The sequence below is a fragment of the Carassius gibelio genome, chromosome B13 (genome assembly GCF_023724105.1).
Source record: "Carassius gibelio isolate Cgi1373 ecotype wild population from Czech Republic chromosome B13, carGib1.2-hapl.c, whole genome shotgun sequence".
Classification (NCBI taxonomy): domain Eukaryota; kingdom Metazoa; phylum Chordata; class Actinopteri; order Cypriniformes; family Cyprinidae; genus Carassius; species Carassius gibelio.
The window spans coordinates 2,689,490-2,709,695 of record NC_068408.1 but is presented as its reverse complement, the minus strand read 5'-3'; the positions used below and the strand labels follow the sequence as shown (position 1 = coordinate 2,709,695).

At 33.6% G+C, this 20,206-nt stretch overlaps 2 protein-coding genes across 9 annotated transcripts in view; one reads left to right on the top strand and one right to left on the bottom strand.

The window, feature by feature from the left end:
• Positions 1–3,947: 3,947 nt before the first annotated feature.
• Positions 3,948–17,292, top strand: gpr137ba (G protein-coupled receptor 137Ba). The gene is made up of 7 exons (XM_052573436.1): positions 3,948–4,382; positions 6,264–6,313; positions 7,531–7,756; positions 9,460–9,609; positions 10,178–10,306; positions 14,849–14,970; positions 15,550–17,292. Exons 1-7 carry the CDS (start codon positions 3,948–3,950, stop codon positions 15,638–15,640), a joined length of 1,203 nt encoding a protein of 400 aa, XP_052429396.1. The 3' UTR covers positions 15,641–17,292.
• Positions 17,293–19,323: 2,031 nt separating this feature from the next.
• Positions 19,324–20,206, bottom strand: part of LOC127970062 (interferon-induced, double-stranded RNA-activated protein kinase) — a 35,675-nt gene continuing 34,792 nt past the window's right edge. For all 8 annotated transcript variants that reach the window (XM_052572293.1, XM_052572292.1, XM_052572291.1 and 5 more), the window contains one exon: positions 19,324–20,186. In XM_052572293.1, coding sequence (XP_052428253.1) covers positions 20,061–20,186 — 126 coding nt within the window. In that variant the 3' untranslated portion in view covers positions 19,324–20,060. The remainder of the gene's footprint in view (positions 20,187–20,206) is intronic.

Below are 20,206 nucleotides of genomic sequence, written 5' to 3'. Positions count from 1 at the left end.
AAAGAGGCTGGCTGTTCACAGAGCTCTGTGTCCAAGTACATTAATAGAGAGGCGAAGGGGAAGAAAAGATGTGGTACAAAAAAGTGTTCAAGCAATAGGGAGAACCGCTCCCTGGAGAGGATTGTCAAACATAAATGTGGGGGAGCTTCACAAAGAGTGGACTGCAGCTGGAGCCAGTGCTTCAAGAACCACTACACACAGACGTATGTAAGACATGGGTTTCAGCTTCACATTCCTTGTGTCAAGACACTCTTGAACAACAGACAGCGTCAGAAGCGTCTCACTTCAGAAAGGAATGGACTGCTGCTGAGTGGTCCAAAGTTATGTTCTCTGATGAAAGTACATTTAGCATTTCCATTTCCTTAATCGGAGAAATCAGTATATGACCAGCACCTGTAGAGAGTTCTATTCCTACAAAGAAGACCTGATTTAAACTAAATTAATATATCAAACAAACAGATGCAAAGGCTTCACTGTACAATATATATGTGTGTGTATTTCAGGGTAAAAAAATAAATAAATTATAATATTTAAATAAATAATATTACAAAACCTGGCAGCTGTGGTTGCCAGAAATTTACCATAAAAAATATAGTAGCAACATTTCAGGGTTAACTTAACTCAGCAACATAACAGGGTTAATTTACAATTAAAATAAAAAAAGAAATAATAAAACAACCTTTTATTTTTTATTTTTTATTACTTTTATTTAAGCAGGAAGAGACTCATTAAGATTAAAAATCTCTTTCTCAAGAGTGTCCTGGCCATAATAGACAGCAGTACAACCATACATACAGACACAAATACACTAAAATTATAGTAACATAAAACTGAAAAACTGAAATTAACAAATCATTTAAAGTCAACCACAATCAGGCAAAACATCTACAGCCAGATGTGTCTGCCTCCAAGTCAGTGAACATCCTCTTAAAAGCGATCAATGAGACCAGCTTATTAAAGTTAATAGATTTCTGTAACTTGTTATTAACCATCTAACAGGTTTTCATTGTAGCATTTTCACTGTTTTTTACACAATATTTTTTCACAGTGTACAGATCCATGCTATTCAGTTTTTATCTTATTTTTAATGAACTTATTTTGGTTAACTTGAGTGTGTGAGGCAATGTCAGCAATCTCCATTTGCTGTGCAAAACAGTTCACTGTGCTGCTGGATACTGAAAACTGGTACTTTCATTACATCACCAAAAATATAGAGCTGATTGAGAATGGCTGCTGATGTTATGTAATAGTTTACATGTAGCTTCCGGTCAGACAGCAGAGTTAATGCTCAGAAGTGTTCACTACATCATCAGTGCTTGTCCTTCACCATCCAAAAGACCATCAGAGCATGACCTTTTGGACAATGTTTCCCTTTGAAGCTAGCTGCACAATAACTGGCAGTAATATCCTGAGTTAACTGTACTGTGTACAAATGAACAGTGACATGAGAAGAATGGGAGATTTCAGTTGATAGGCTACATATGAATGCAAACTAATTGGACTGGATGGTTGCTTTAGTTAATTAGGGGTTAAAGGTTAGTTCAGTAGTCTAGTAGTGCTGTAATATAGAATAACAGCGCCATCTACTGCTCAAGCACATCTCTACAACAAACCCAGGCTCACGCAAGAATTATTTAATTTAACATTTTGTAATTTAAACAGATTAAATTGAGGTGGCAGACATGATGCAGAAATGCAATTCAAGTTAGATAAAAAAAAATATATAAAATGAAATTCATATACCGGTAACTTATACCGGTTTTTTTTCTCTATAAAGTGCATTTATCAATAATTTGTGTTTTTTGCAGAAACATTAAATTATCTTGTTCAGTGTCTGAAGTGGCACTTTGTTTTTAATAAAATCTGTATTTATTTTAAACATATTTAACTATATACTGACATGTTAGACCATGATGGAAGAATGCATTATTTCCCAGAATGCTCTATTGTCTATTATAAATCTTCTATAAGGGGAGTCAAACAACATAGATGGAAAACCTTGAACAAAACACATTAGAAATCATCTGCTCTGGAACATTTTAGTTGTTATGTTGAACTAGTGAAATCCCATTGCTGAATGATTTTGCTGAACATCTTTCATTCCTCTTCCTGTCGTTCCACTTCCTGTGTTGTGTCCTGAATTAAAAGGGAGCCAGTTTTTATTTAAAAGATACATTTAGTTCCCTAATAACCAGATCAAATGAGCCTTATTGCACTATTATTATTGCACTGTTGACTGATTTGTCTCACAGCTGTCCTGTCTCAGAGTATGATGACAGCTCGACCTCTGACCTCTAGACCAAGCTGCATTCATCACTGAATTTCTGACCTGTGAATGAGAACCTAGGCTTCGTCAGCAATAATTCACAAACACAGTCCCAGAGGTTCTCATGGCTAGAGGAGCGTGGTAGAAAATTAAAAATGTTGCCATAGCAAGTAATTGAAAACAAAATAGGTTTAAAGAACTAAAATGACTAAAACAATGACTGAAATAAAGCTAAACAGAATGCAAAGTTATTTATATAAAGTTCAAACCTGGGTGTGATAATGAAAGGCAAATAACATAAAACCTTTAAGGCTTTGATGAAGCTTCACATTTGTAGATTGCTCTATACTAAAAGGATTTATACAATATTTATGCAATAACCTATTAAATAATTAGGTTTTATGGCAAACTAAAGGAAAATGCAAATAAAAAACGGATTGAACGAATGAATTAATGAAAATGAAAATAAAAAGATGATTCAAAGCATTAAGATTAATGTCCTAACAAAGGAAAATGCAGAACAAATAAAATAAAATAAAATAAGTGCACTTGGTTTATATGAAAATGTATTAATTAATACATACCTACATAAAAATTGTCCCTTGTTTACACAGTATAAAATTGCTTATATGCAAATAAACATGCAAATAAATCAATAAAAATGAATGCATGAATGAAAAACACACACACACACACACACACACACACACACACACATATATATATATATATATATATATTAAATCCAGGAATTGGGATAATGTCCTAATGAAGGAAAGGAAAGAAAAAAACTATAAGAATTCAATTAATAAAAAAAAAAAAGATTTGGATCCCACTAAAGGAAACAAAAACAAAGTTTTTAGTTTAAAACAAACTAAACAAACAAAAACACTAATTAATTAAACATTTAATAAATATGTATATATGTATATATATATATATATATATATATATATATATATATACATATTTATTAAATGTTTAATCTTATATATATATATATATATTTTACCAAAAGGATTTATGCAATATTCATATAATAACTTATACAGTACTCTTAATGACTTCAATCCAACTGAAAGAAAATACAATCAAACTAGTGAAAAAATATATTAATAAAATTGTATTAAAACAGAGATTTATACCAATTCTAACCATTAAGATAAAAGTAAACAAAAATGCAAAAAATTAAAAAGTAAACAAATGCACTTGCCCCTTGTTTACATGCAGACAATGGAAAAAGAAAGCAGTGATCCAGTATCCATACAGTATAAAGTTACCTGTAACCTGTGTTTCAATCAAGTAAAGCAAATAAACTGCTCTACTGAATCTTCAAGCTACTCTTAATAATAAAGTTGCCATAGAAGAACCTTTTGTGTCTAAATGGTTCCATAAAGAACCTTAAACTAACATCTGAAGAAGGAGGAATCAGAGGAAGCATCCCGTGGGATGGGAAGTGCATGGGAAGCTGAGCGCAGGGTTAAAGGTGCAGTGAAACACGTCATCACAGCGTCAGAGGGGCTGTCCTTCCTCCTCCTCCTCCTCCCTCTGCTTTCACTGTCTGCTGCACAATGCTCTTCCTGCAGCTGAAAGCGGCTCTTTCTTTTTCTCTTTCTCCCTGGTTTCCTTCCCCTAAGCCCTCGGCTGCTCTGCAGAATCAGGGCTGTGGTGATTTTAACACATGAGGGAGGAGCAACAGAAGCCGCTGGAGGAGGAAAGGGCTTTTCTAGACTTCCTTCTCCAGGCAGCAGGAGGAAACAGAGTCATGGAGAGCGACCGTCTCCCTCCTCCGCCGACGCTCAGCCCGGCCGTGCCTCCCTTCGTCAAGCTGGGGCTGACGGTGGCCTACACCATCTTCTACTCGCTGCTGTTTGTGTTCGTGTACGTGCAGCTCTGGCTGGTGCTGAGATACAGACACAAGCGCTTCAGCTACCAGACGGTGTTTCTGTTCTTGTGTCTGCTGTGGGCGGCTCTGCGAGCGCTGCTCTTCTCCTTTTATTTCAGAAACTGTGTGACCGCAAACACACTCGGACCCTTGTCTTTCTGGCTGCTCTACTGTTTCCCCGTCTGCCTGCAGTTCTTCACCCTCAGCCTCATGAATCTGTACTTCGCACAGGTGAGCTCCACACCTTTGCACCTTGCAGAGACAGTAAAATCAGGGTTTTTTAAAGCCTATAGGTCACATGTACATTTATGAGAGCAGAATGCAAACAAAAAATATTTTGGACATTAAAATGTAAGCAGGAGGAGATTTTCTGTCCATTCTCTTCTGTCTTTATATATGGAAGCAATGACATTTCCATTAAATAAAGACAGTGTATAATATAATAAGCAAGGATTTCCTGGTTTTAATAAGCATATTTCATTATGCATAAATGCATAGTTAATTCCAGGAAGAAATTGACTTTTTTTAATTTCACCAATTTTACTGAAATGTTTTTTTTTCATTGAATTTACTTTTTTTTTAAGGTAAGTGCTTGCAATCAATTTATTTTAACTACATTTAAATACTTCAAACTTTCAATTGTTTTATTTATTTAAATGTAGCTCAAATAAATAGTTTGCAACCACTTACTTAACTTTCATTTTTGGCTGATGTCAGTCCCTTTGATTTATCCAGCTTTCTCCAGTGTTACTTTAATATCACATACCATTAATATATTTATCAATATTATAAATTAGATTTTGTTTTTATTTTCACATTTTTATTTTCTTTTAATTTTAGTTAATGTTTCAGCAATTATGTTATTTAAGTATTATTGGTATGCCATTATGGCTTTTTCTAATATTTTGCAATAGATTTTATTTTTATATTTATATTTTTGAGTAATTCTGTTATTTTAGTATAACATAGTTTTACTATTATAGATTTGTCAATATTTAAAATGAACTAAATATACTATAGGCTATACAACAATTTGTTTTTTTATTTAAATTTTACTTATTTAATTTTAAAAGTTAATTATTAAACTATAATTACTAAAATAAGAAAATAAACCAGATTTAGTATTTTTTTTTTATTATTGATATACTTTTATAATTGTTCTTAATATTTTTAAATTATATGTGTTTTTTATTATAATTTAAGTTTTTTTTGTTTAATTTATATTGGTTTAGCATTGTAGCATTTATTAATATTTTAAATTAGATTTTGTTTTTATATTTCCTGTATAATTTAATTTTTTTTAAGTTTTAGTCAAACCATAGATTTTAATGCAAAAAGCATCAACAGCAAAAAGCGTCTAGATCTCTCAGAGTGTGTATTGTACAGTATATCCTCACAATGCATATTGTTTCAAAGCAGAGCTATTGCAGTACAGATCTATTCTTCCTGTTTTATTATGATCAGAGCTGCATATGTAAATGAATCATATGTGTGGGAGTACAGTGTGAGCAAAAACTGAGAACTGAAATCATTCACTGCGGTCTGAAGCGTCGACACTACACTACAGGAAAAAGCTGTGAATTACTTACTGTAAATCACCTTATCTACCATAGACATACAATAATCAAATAATGCATGTTATTTAAACGCACAACAAGCACAAGAGGGTGTCCACATACTTTAGTCATTTAGTGTCATTACTGTATATTTGCTTAAGAGCTGTACATTTTGTATTTTTGGAATAAACTAGTGAAAGTTTTTTATTACAGATGAAACTGGATTTTTCTAATTTAGTTTTATTCAAGCTTTCTCTCACACTAATGTCATTTGTAAAGGCCAGATCAGCTTGAAATAGCTCAGTAAGGTAACTTTTAACAGTGTAAGACACTCTTTAGTCCCCTAAATGTGCCTAAATCAGATCTTATGTGATATTTCTGAATATGCTGATAATGTTTCAGATGGAGATGAGCAGTAAAGCACTCGCTTGTTAACGTGCTTTGAGAGAGGAACTGTTATGATCCTGAATCTGTCTTTCTCTGTTTAATAAGTCATGAGCTGAAATGGTTTATGCATGTAATATTTACAGTAACTTACGCTTGTTTTCTGGTACAGGTCATATTCAAGGCGAAGTCTAAACATTCACCAGAACTTCAGAAGTACAGGTGAATACGGATCCAGAAATCTGAAACTTATTTATTTGTACATTTAACAATACATCTTGTTTATCATTTTTCATATTTTTTCCTAAACTTTGGAATAATGCACCTCATAATCTATCTAGATTTTTGAATGCCACTTATTTTACAAATGTTTTGCTTTTACTTCTGTGTTCTTTGTTTCTGCAATTAGTTTTTGGAGAATAAAATGTCACAATCTGGTTTAAATAATGATATATTGTCATTCAGATTAACACAATCCTTATTTAAAAATGAAAACATGCTTATTCTGATGTGTACATATTAGTATAAGGGAGCATATTACATTTTATAGTGTTTTAAATTATTAAAAAATTCTTACTGACAAATGGGCAAAACCTTGGATAGTTAATTACAGCTAACTAGTATTTGGGGTGAAACTAATTAGTCTTTTAATATGTCACAAATAGCTTTTTATTGTTAATATGCGTGACAAGACTGTTACACTTAATGAGATTTTAGTGGCTCTCTTCTGTAAATCAGGGGAAAATATATGAGATTTATTTTTTGATTAGAAATTTAATTTGCAAATGCAATATATTTAAACAGAAAACTTAAAAAAAATTATGCATCAACAATTCAATGCGGTATTACACATTGTTTTTATGCTTAAATGTATGTATGTATATATATATATATATATATATATATATATATATATATATATATATATATATATATATATATATATATATATATATATGCATGAATAAAAAACAAAACAAGACAAAAAAATAAAAAAAACAACAACACACATTTCACTGCTGGTTATATATGCTCTATATAATTGTGTATGTGACGAATAAAAATCTTGAATGTGGGTCAAAGAAGAAATTTTATTTTTTTCACTTTTAAAAGACGTTTTATATATTTTATATATATAAAGCAGGATATTATTTATGATATTAATATACACGCAAACCTATTATATTTATATATATATATATATATATATATATATATATATATATATATATATATATATATATATATATATATATATATATATATATATCTTAAAATGTATTTGTATTTATTATTTTTGTATTTCAGTTTTATTTTTTAACTATTTTATTAGTATGTCATGTTGAACCAAACTAAAACAAGAAATGATTTGACTCTATTTCAGTTAAAGTTTATTTTATCTCAAGCCATGGTGATGTTACTGGTTTTGCTTCTGGCAGGCTGCCGCTGTACCTGCTCTTCCTGTGCGTCAGCTTCCTCTTCCTGCTGGTGAACCTGACCTGTGCTCTGCTGGTGAAGATGCAGACCAAGGCCGACACAGAGACTGTAGTCCTGGTGCGTGTGGCCATCAACGACACGCTGTTCGTCCTCTGCGCCGTCTCACTCGCACTGTGTCTCTATAAGATCGCCAAGATGTCTCTGGCCAACATCTACCTGGAGTCCAAGGTAACGAATACACAAATACAAGCAGATGAAACACTGTACAGCAAGATGGAAACATACTACAATATATACATTCATTCAGATTAAATCATAACTTCTGAGTGTGCATCTCAAATCATTTCAATCAGAAAAAAATATTCAAGGATTTTTTTTATAGCATAAGTGTAATAACCATGTTTTTTATGTGGTGCATTTTTGCAAAAGATGTGTTGCCAGGTTTAAAAAATATATATACATTTACAGCTTAAGAGGACTCATTAGGGAAGGATACTTCAACTTTGAGTAATGAAAAAAGGGGTTTAGAGCCATATTTTTGTTTATATATGTGAAATATAACACAGTTAATACTTTAATAATACTATTAACTATATTCTCTTTTGATTGGTCAAACAATAAAAGGAAAACATCTTTAAAATAGAAAGGAAAGTCACTGGTAAACAAGTAAATTAATCTTCTTCAGCTCACTTCAGTATCTTATTTATATTATAATTACATCCATAAGGTTTTTGTGGCATCTTCATTTCGCTTTTTATGATTTAATATAGATTGTAAAAAATAACAGCATCTCAAAGATACTAAAATATAATGCTGTTGGCAAGTATCCATTGATTTTCATTTAATTTCAGATGAAACACTAAAACTAACTAAATAAAAAAAAAATCTAAAATTAATTAAAAAACTACAAAAAATTACAAAAACACGAAATTACCAAAAGGTAACTAAAATTAAAGTGAAAACGCAAAATATAAAAATTAAACCCAATTCAAAACATAAACAAAAAGTGTATGTGATACTAAAATAACACTGATGCATATTTTTTTTTATAATGAATTAAAACAGATTTATATATATATATTACATACAGGGTTGGAAGGCACATTTTCAAACATCACACCGGTTTTAAATTATATTCAGTTTATTCTTTCACTCTCATGACTGTAAACGCAAAACGGGATCAGTTCTCAAAAATTGCTATGTTTAAATATGCAAATAAGGCAGTATTTAATGAAATATGCGCTAATTTGCATAAATGTCTAGTACAAAAATCTGAACATTAGATGAAGTCAGTTTCAAAAGTTTCGTTACATTTTTTTGACATATTAGAGTCAAATGTTTTTACAAAGGAAATTCTGTGAATTTTTTTTTTTTTGTCACTCCATAATTCAGAAAATACTTTGAGCAGCCAGAAAACAATATATTTTTCACTATTTCTGGGGGAACAGTATGTTGTATATAATCAAGGAAAATATATTTGAACACATCCCTCTGTAAAAACCTTCAGAATATAGACAGGAATAAAAATGTAAAGTCTGGTGTGTGTAAGTGCTACTGAAGTGGAGATTTACGGCTCCGTGTTGGAGAAAGAAAAAACGAAATTTGAGAAAACGGCCTTTAAAAATATGTATTGTAACTGAAATCTATTGACACAAACAGATAAAGTGCTATAAAAGAAACACTTAACACTGTCTTTTGGATATTCTCCTTTCACTAGTTTAAAGCAAAACCAAAAAGCCCAAAATCTCAAAATTGACCGGTGCTTGAAGAAACAGTGTTTTTGCCTGCAGTGTCTCAAAGTGTTTAAGAGTTTGAAACACCCATGGAGTGGAATAACTCATGGGTGAGAAGAATAATATTTTCTTCTCTGTAAGATGAATCGGATGGTGTTTCACACCCGAAGTGAATCCGTTCTGGTCTTTTCTGTCCAGGGAACATCTGTGTGTCAGGTGACTCTGATCGGGGCGATGGTGATCCTGCTGTACTCGTCCCGTGCGTGTTATAACCTCGTGGTGCTGGCTCTGGCCAAAATCAAGAGCATCAACTCATTCGACTACGACTGGTACAACGTATCAGACCAAGTATGTTCAATGCAACTGTTCTGATTCACATTTTCAGTTTCAGCATGATTTGTTCTGCAGATGTCTGTCTTTAAAATCAAAAGGGTATCATCTAGTACATTCAAAGTGACCCGTATTTGGAGCCACACTGAGATCAACATACCTCGGGATTTGAACCATGTAAGGCCTTACAAATCGACTAAAAGAAAAGATTTGTGAAAAACCAGAACCTGAAAGGATATTAAGATTACTTCATTGGCATGAAATTCAACAAAGATTGCTGAAATCAACAGATTTTGTGTGTTAAAATAATAATAATGCCATATTTCTTAAGTCATTTCTACTCTCTGGTGATGAGGCTCTTTTGGTCACCCTCCTTTATAAAATAGTGGATTATTCAGTAAATATTCATCCATGGCTTTTACTATTAAGTCTTTAATTACTATTTATATTTTTCTTTCTTTAGAAAGATATGAACCATAGCAAAAATCTGAGTTTGGGAAATTGATTTGACAGAAAGAGCCTTTTAGTATTTTTCATACGTCTTGATGAATTTGGTCATTTTGCTGATTTCTGTTATTTTCTCCAGGCAGATCTGAAGTCGACGTTGGGCGATGCTGGATATGTGGTTTTTGGGGTGATCCTGTTTGTTTGGGAGCTGCTGCCCACTTCACTGGTGGTCTTCATTTTCAGAGTCCGTAAGCCGGCTCAGGACCGAGTACGAGATTTATCATCTTTTAACGGACTTCCCAGTTCTTCACATACAGGGGCGGACTGGCCATCTGTGTGATCTGGAGAATCACAGAACTGCCGGTGTTGTGCCCAATTTCGACCCCCTGCCGAATTATTACCACCATCGTTCAAATCGCTACCTGATTGCCTAATCCTAACCCCACCCCTAATCCTAACCCCTCCCCCACACCTACTCCTAAACCTACCAATAGTAGGGGGGTAATAATTCGGCAGGGTGTCGAAATTGGGCACAACACTCCAGGACGGCCGGCGGGCCGGCCCACCACCCACCACGCACGCAGTTATCACCTCATTCAGACTTTAAGTGAACTCCATAACAGACTCAAATGATTCGCGATCCCGCTACGAACTCCCGAACTGATTCAAATGATTCGCGATCCCCAAACTGACTCAAATGATTCGCGCACCCGCTCCGAACTCCCGAACTGATTCAAATGATTCGCGATCCCCAAACTGACTCAAATGATTCGCGCACCCGCTCCGAACTCCCGAACTGACTAAAATGATTTGTGATCCCAATGATTCAAATGATTTGTGATCCCCAAACTGACTCAAATGATTCGCGATCCCGCTACGAACTCCCGAACAGACTCAAATGACTCGCGATCCCCAAACTGACTCAAATGATTCGCAAAATGATTCGCGATCCCCAAACTGACTCAAATGATTCGCGAATCCGCTATGAACTCCATAACAGACTCAAATGATTCATGATCCCCAAACTGACTCAAATGATTCGCGATCCCGCTACGAACTGATTCAAATTATTCGCGATCCCCAAACTGACTCAAATGATTCGCGCACCCGCTCCGAACTCCCGAACTGACTCAAATGATTCGCGAATCCGCTATGAACTCCATAACAGACTCAAATGATTCGCGATCCCCAAACTGACTCAAATGATTCGCGATCCCGCTACGAACTCCCGAACTGACACAAATGATTCGCGATCCCCAAATTGACTCAAATGATTCGCGATCCCGCTACGAACTCCCGAACAGACTCAAATGACTCGCGAATCCGCTATGAACTCCATAACAGACTCAAATGATTCGCTAACCCCCAAACTGACTCAAATGATTCGCGATCCCGCTATGAACTGATTCAAATGATTCGCGATCCCCGAACTGACTCAAATGATTCGCGAACCCGCGAAATGATTCGCGAAGAATTGCAAAACATAAATGAAGCAGCGCGAAAGCAATGATATCGCAATACATATTTTCCATGGTCATATCTATTAATTTATTTGCAATGCTGCTTTTATTTTTCGTGTCAGTCTAGTTTGAGCTTGCCATACCATTTTCCCTTTGCGCTCTACTTTTCTGCACGTCTCTCTTTGTGGCACTGTTTTGACGTGGGGGCGGAGTCAAGGGACGGGGGCGTGTACAACATGCCTCCCTGGAAGTGACGTCATCGGCCTGAGACGCAGCTCACTGATCCAGGTCCTGTCATGATGAGCAGAGACTTTGGAGTGGATAGTTTCTTTTTATTCAGTAGCATTAAAATATTCATGTTTTCGTTTTATTTACTTTATTAACAAATGTATGTGTATTAGCAGCGTTTGCTCAAGTTAAAAGAGGTTGTTAACATGAACATCTGCTGTTTATTTCTCTCAGTGTGCACACTTTTATAGCACTAAAATGTGTATTGTTTCATTTGGTTAACTGCAAGTGTTTGTTTAAAATCTCTTAACTTGTGGGAGGACGCTAGCACACAGAAGCCTTCTTTGTTTACATTAGTTCAGAGGAAAACACAGCCCTGAAGAGTTTTGTAAATAAAAGCCTTTAAAAGCCTGACATACCAACAAAGCTTTGATTATGCTATGTGACAGGAATTTTTACTGGAAGTGCACTTTAGAGGATGAATTTAACAATAACTATATAAATATCCTAACCCCATAACAATTAATAGTAGAATTATAAATTAATAATTTGCTAGTTTCATTTGTAATTGAAAACCCTCATTTATCACAGAACGTTAATTAGGTAAGCAATACACAAATTGAAAGGGGAAAATAAGCATAACAATAAATAAAAAAATATAGCCCTAATTAATATAATATTATTAGCAATTATGTACGGTTAGCCTTTATGAATGAATGAATGAATAAATGAATGATGCATTTATATAGTGATTTATTGTGTATTGCTGTCCACCCAAAGCGCTGTACAATCATGTGAAGGGTCTCTCCTCAACCACCAGCAGTTTGCAGCATCCACTTGGATATATTATATATACTGTATTTTCCAGACAATAAGTCACACTTTTTTTCATAGTTTGGCTGGTCCTGCGACTTATAGTCAGGTGCGACTTATTTATCCAAATTAATTTGACATGAACCAAGAGAAAACATTACCGTCTACAGCCGCGAGCGGGTTCTCTTGGTTCTTGGTTCTAAATAAATGTGACTTATAGTCCAGTGCGACTTATGTTTTTTTCCTCGTCATGACGTATTTTTGGACTGATGCGACTTATACTAAGGTGCGACTTATAGTCCGAAAAATACAGTAATGATAAAAATAATAATAGCCTTATATGAACATACTGTATATTACATAAAAAGACACGATCAACGGACTGTGGGATGGATAAAAAATATTTTATCAATCTCTGATAATCTCAGGTTGCTCTGGTCACCCTGAATCATTGAACCCGTGGCCACGACATTATCACGTTACCAAGAATTAATACCTCATGGCAAAACTAAACCAAAAAGACTCGAGTTAAAAAAAAAAAGATCTGACAATGAATATCATTTATTAATTTATGCCAGTAGTCATGTAAATGAAAAACGAATTTGCGATCGATATGAAACTTGAGTCGTAGACATCTTTAATGATGTGTGATAATGTGATAATGATGAAGTTATAGTTTGTGAAGTGAATTGCATTATTTTACATTAAAACTAGCAGTAACTCTGAACTAATGTGAGCAAAGAAGGCTTCTGTGCGCTGGCGTCCTCCCACAAGTTAAGAGATTTTAAACAAACACTAGCAGTTAACCAAATGAAACAATACACATTTTAATGCTATAAAAGTGTGCACATCGAGGGAAATAAACATGTTAACAAGACTACTAGACTGACACACAAAATAAAAGCATTGTTGCAAATAAATTAATAGATATGACCATGGAAAATATGTATTGCGATATCATTGCTTTCGCGCTGTTTCATTTATGTTTTGCAATTCTTAATTTTTGTTTGCAAAAAGCAAATTTATTTTCCTCAATACTTTAATTTTCTTTTGCAAAACGAAATTTTTTTTTGTAGGCACGATTTGTTTAGTTTTTGAATATACTTGATACTGTTAAAAGGCACATCATTAAAACAAAAAACACGAGTTCACATATCACACCTAAACACGCTTGGAAAACGTAATTAGAACTAGCTACTAAATTAGTTAAAAATGCCTATCCATATACAGCTGTGATTCGCGAACCCCAAATTGACTCAAATGATTCGTGAACCCGCTTTGAACTCCCGAACTGACTCAAATGAATCACGAACCTGCTACGAACTCCCGAACTGACTCAAATGATTTGCGATCCCCAAACTGACTCAAATGATTCGCGATCCCAAAACTGATTAAAATGATTCGCGAACCCGCTTTGAACTCCCGAACTGACTCAAATGATTTGCGATCCCCAAACTGACTCAAATGATTCGCGATCCCACTACGAACTCCTGAACTGATTCAAATGATCCGCGAAGCCGCTCCGAACTCCCAAACTGACTCAAATGAATCACGCTCTGAACTCTATTGGCTTGGTTCTCTAATTTCATAACATTTACTGAGTTTAAGGTACAAAAAGTATGTTGTTAACAAATAAAATATCAATATTTCCATTCCGAACTGCTTTCCACGTCGAAACATCCACGAACAAATGATTCGCGAACCCGCTCCGAACTCCCGAACTAATTCAAATGATTTGCGATCTCTGTACTGACTCAAATGATTCGCGAACCCCCTATGAACTCCCGAACAGATTCAAATGATTCGTGATCCCCAAACTGACTCAAATGATTCGCGAAACCGCTTTTAACTCCTGAACTGACTCAAATGATTCGCTAACCCGCTCCGAACTCCCAAATTGTATTCCCAGTCCGCCCCTGTTCACATACAATATTCAAATTACCATTCAAAAGTTAGGGGTCAGTAAAAATGTAATACTTTGATTCATTGAGGATGACAAGTAAAGATAATCTTACAAAAGAACAATTTCTAGAGATCATGTGCCACTGAAAAGTAATGATGCTGAAAATACAGCTGCACATCACAGGAATAAATTACAGTTTAACAGAGATTTACCAATAAAACAGCGATTTTAAATTGTAAAAATATTTTAGAATTTTGATAGTATTTTCCATCAAATAAATGCAGACTTAAATGTGCAGATTTAAACAAAAAGGAATAAAAAAATCATACCGATCCCGAAGTTTTGAATGGTATATTATACATAATATCAAGAATATAATGCTGAAGACTCTCTCTTTGTCTTGTAGAGCGTGTCAGTGATCCCCGGCCACATGTTCTCATCTAGAGCTTATTTCTTTGACAACCCGCGGCGTTACGACAGCGATGATGATCTCGCGTGGAGTATCATCCCACAAAACATTCAAGCCAGGTACAGCAGAATGATGTATATATATACGTGTGTGACCCTGGACCACAAAACCAGTCTTAAGTGTCAATGTTTTTCATCTGAAAGCTGAATAAATAAGCTTTCCATTGATGTATGGTTTATTAGGTTCGGACAATATTTGTCTGAAATGCAACTATTTGAAAATATGGAATCTGAGGGTGAAAAAAAAAAAAATCTAAATACTAGAAAATCATCAAATCAATTAATAGCAATGCATATTACTAATCAAAAATTAAGTTTTGATATATTTACGGTAGGAAATTTATAAAATATCTTCATGGAACATGATCTTTAAGTAATATCCTAATGATTTTGGGCATAAAAGAAAAATCTATCATTTTGACCCATACAATTTACAATAGCTACAAATATACCCCAGAGACTTAAAACTGCTTTTGTGCTCCAAGGTCACATATATACATGAAATACACATGAAAAATACATACTTCAGCTTTCAGTATTTCAGTGGAAAGCTGCATTGCTCTAAATCAGACTGATGTTAGACCTGAATGTAAATCTGACCAGAACTGTTTGAGTAATTGCTGATGCTTTGGTTCACAGTCTTACGTCGGAGAGTTATGATTGGGGTTTTCACGCATACGTCGAAGGTGAAGAGTCTCATCTGGTGCCAGAGGAGCTGAATCCCTACTAGAACATTCCCAATGAGGAGTGGTATCATTTTGCACATTCTCCATCATTGATGGGAAATATAATATACCACAGATGTCTTTACCGCTATTTATTACGGTATTTCAATATAATACGACAGTATGGCTCTGGAAGCAAAACCACCAATCATTTTCTCCAACAAGAAATAGATTTGTACCAATAATGTGTGAAAGATTCGCTTCCATAGAAGTAAATGTGATTTCAAATTCACTTCCCAGAGATCCATCATAGAAATCACTGTTACAATGGAAATCCCATGATTCATCGCAAATTAATTAATCGAGTTTGCCTTGAATTCTACATAGTAATACTTATAGATTTAAATATTTGCATTTATTAAACTATTAGACAGGTCAGTTGTTTTATATATGACCCTGGAGCACAAAAGCAGTCGTGAGTCTCTGGGGTATATTTGTAGCAATAGCCAAAAATACATTGTATGAAGCAAAATTATAGACTTTTCTTTTATGTCAAGAATCATTAGGATATTAAGTAAAGATCATGTTCCATGAAGATATTTAGTAAATGGCATACTGTAAATATATAAAAACTTAATCTTTGAAAGTAATATGCATTACTAAAAACTTAATTTAGACAACTTAAAAGATGATTTTCTCAATATATGTTTATTTTATTTTTTTATTGTTTTGCTCCCTCAGATTCCAGATTTTTATAGTTGTATAAAATAGTTGCATCTCAGCCAAATATTGTCCTCCAAACAAACCATACATCAATAAAAATATGATTTATTCAGCTTTGAGAAATTGACCCTCATGACTGGTTTCGTGCTCCAGGGTCACATGTTACACATGTTTCACAATGCATCATGGGAACAGTAGTTCATTGCCTCATTAAATAAATTGAGTATGTTTTTGTGTACAAAAACAAGTATATTCTGGGAAGAGAAGCACATTGCCTCATTAGGGCAATAAATATAATTTCATCTTCAAACACAAATTGAAATAAATTCCTATGGAGAAAATGAATGGGGAAAATATTTCCAGAATCAGTTCCGCCGAAAATGTGGCTGTTCGTTCGTTGTTCATTTCTTAAAACTTGTAGGTCAGTAGTTCTCCTTTTAGATGTACAAAACTTTTCTGAATTATTTTGTAAAAGCTATATTTCTGAGTTTGCACTGTCAATTATATACAGAAGAATATATATTAATTAATATATTAAGTATACTAGAAAAGTATGTTAACTTTCCTCTGTGTGAAACATAGTTTTTGTTGCAGTTTTTGTATTGCTGCTCCATAAACAAAATCATTATCTTCATTTCAGTTCTGTTCAGATTCGGACACATACTTGTTTAACAAAACCAGATGAAGGAAATAATTCATTTCATATTTACTTGGCCTGAACTGTGAAACTGTTTTTGACACTCTCCCATTAAAAATGTTTATTTTTTGAGACTTTTTTTTAAAATAGACAACTGCAATATAATGCATTAACAGAATGATCACTATAGACCAAAAAAAATAAAAGTATATATTTTCAAATGTTGAGAAGTGAATGAAGGGGTTTGGTTTGTTGTCCATTGTTTTTTATAAATGCCTTTTTAGTGTTTGACTGTACAGTTTGTAGCTTTTGCACTTTGTCTGACTTTGTTTTCTAATAAAAATTCTCTGTATTAAAGACATTGAGATCACTTTAAATCAAGAGCAGATGCATTTGATTACATTACATTTGCATTGCATCAGTGTCTCATCAATGGATGCCCTGCAGTGAATGGGTGCCGTCAGAATGAGAGTCCAAACAGCTGATAAAAATATCACAATAATAATCCACAGCACTCCAGTCCATCAGTTAACATCTGGAGAAGACGAAAACTGAAACAAAGCAAAAATACAAGTCCATAATCCATAATAAAGCTTTCCGGAAGTAACGGTTTGAAGTTAAAATGTCTTAATGATGGTCTTTAGTCTTCTCCAGATGTGAACTGATAGACTGGAGTGCTGTGGATTATTATTGTGATGTTTTTATCAGACTCTCATTCTGACGGCACCCATTCACTGCAGAGCATCCATTGATGAGACACTGATGCAATGCTACATTTCTCCAAACCTGATGAAGAAACAAACTAATCTTGGATGACCTGAGGGTGATTATACAGTATTTGCATTTTTTGGTGAACTATTCCTTTAAGAAGCATGTGCTCTCTACTAAAATAAACAGTGATGTTGTTCTTGCCTATAATACACTCATTCATATCTTTTTCTTTAGACGCACACTGTAACTGCTCATCCATTATAAAAGAGTGTTGTTTTGCATCTGCTTGTGTTTAATGCCTCCATTCATTCAGACGTACAACAGAGTATTTGGGCTTATAGTGACGTGTGCGATCACAGCTGGCAAGTGTTACTCCTACATACATAAACTCAAATCGAAATACTAGTGCTGTCAAAAGATTAATTGTGAATAATCACATCACATCAAAAATAATGATAATATATTTTTATATAACATAAATTATATGAATTAATACATGCAAATATTTTCCAAATATACACAGTACACACACACACACACACACACACACACACACACACACATATATATATATATATATAAATATTTTGGATGCAATTAATCGTTTGACAGCACTAATAAATATTATAAAGTATTTCCAGGCAACCAATTTGAAAAAAATTAATTAAATAAATGGTCTTACAAGAGATATTTCTCATAATTTGCTCACCTTCACGTTCCAAATACAAATTACTTTCTTTCTTCGAAGGAGCACCACAAGACAAATTCTGACAAATGTTCATGTTGCACTTTTCCATGAAAAGACTTGGCTAAATGTGTAAGTGTCTATATTTATCTTTTTTCTTTATCCATGCTTTTTTAATGTTTTATGTCATGTTGGAATTTAATGACAAATTTCAGTGTTGTTAATATACTTATAAAGCATATGGCAACTTAAAACATTTTGTATTCATGCTACAGAAAAACACCTGGTCTCTTGCAGTAATGTTTAACACACAAAACACATGTTCCCCCTTGTACTGTAAATCCAAAACTGCTATTCTAAAACGTTCACATCAATAGTAATAAGATGTCTCAGTTTGCTATTACTGTATTTTAGCTCTAGTAATGCCTTGACAGCGACACCTAGAGGACTAGACGAGCACTTACACCCTGCCCTGTGTTGAGATGAGAGGGAAACAAATCATTTAAAACACTTGAAGCTTTCGTAGCCAATTATTTAAATGCTTGTGTACAGGATAAACGCGCAAATGATTAAGCTTGTGTAAGAGTTTGAGCAAGTACCTCATTATTTTTGTGTAAGGGGATGTAAATAAAGAGCTAAAGTTACTTACATAAGAACACGAAACATTAATCTTGATTTTTTTCAGTCAGGTTGGGCTGCTTCGGAGTGAAACAAACCATCTGATAAAACAACATCACAGAATTCATCTGACTTATCGTGAATACACACTAAGATTTACTTGCTTTTCCCTCCAAAATGATGTCACTTCCTGGAGGATGATGTCATTAAGAAATAAATCTTTGAATTTATAAACAAACAAACTAGCAATTAATAAATAAATAGTAATACTGAGAACAAAACAGAAAAAAATACAACGATTAGCAATTAAAACAATTTAAAAGATAGTAAAAAAAAAACAAAAACAAAAAAAAAATCCAGGATTTTTTTTTTTCACATTTTATTAAAAAAAGCCCAATGTTTCGTTTTTCAAGGCAAAATGTAAACATCCTTCCAAATTAAGAATTGAAATACAATTAAAATATAAATCTATGGTTGCTTTTTTGTCAGTGTAAAAAAGTAACAGTTTCTTACAGATGTGAGTTTATTTGATCTAATATCAGAACACATGGTGTTGATATTAATGACACATTTTCATTTTCTTTTCACTGCACCCAGCATAAACAGTATATTTGTCAAGCAGCAATCTTCCCAGCAAGCACGTTTTCACATATCATTATATTGCGTTTCGACTGTAAATGCAACTTTGATTATCTTTTAGTTGCAATTACATTTAAGATGTAAATCATATTCACTTTATGCAGCTAACATTGTGACATTACATTCATGTTGGAATTTAAAAAAAAAAAGCCTCATAACATCAATACAATGTATTTTTTATGATGAAAACAGAATGAGACTGAACTTTCAAAACTTTTTAAATATTGAAAATATAATAGAAGAAATCTAGTAGAGATCTGAAAGTTTTTTCACATCATTTTTTTTTTTTATAAAATCACTCGCCAAAATGTTCCACATTTTATCTTATCACTTTAATCAGAGAGCATTAAATAATTCATTATATCATGAATAAATCAATTAAATCATCATAATGAAAAAGCTGTTGCTTGTCATAAGTACTCTGTGGTAATTCATTATTTTACTGCTAAAACAGTTTCTTTTCATAGAAATCTCAGACAGTTTTCTGGCTTAACAGATTCTGATCCAGAGAGAAAAACTTCTCCATTTTTTCTTTCATGTCTTTTGCATGTGGTCTGTGCTCTGGTGAATTCGACAGCATCTTCATGATGAATTTACTCTGAAAAGGAAGCATGATAA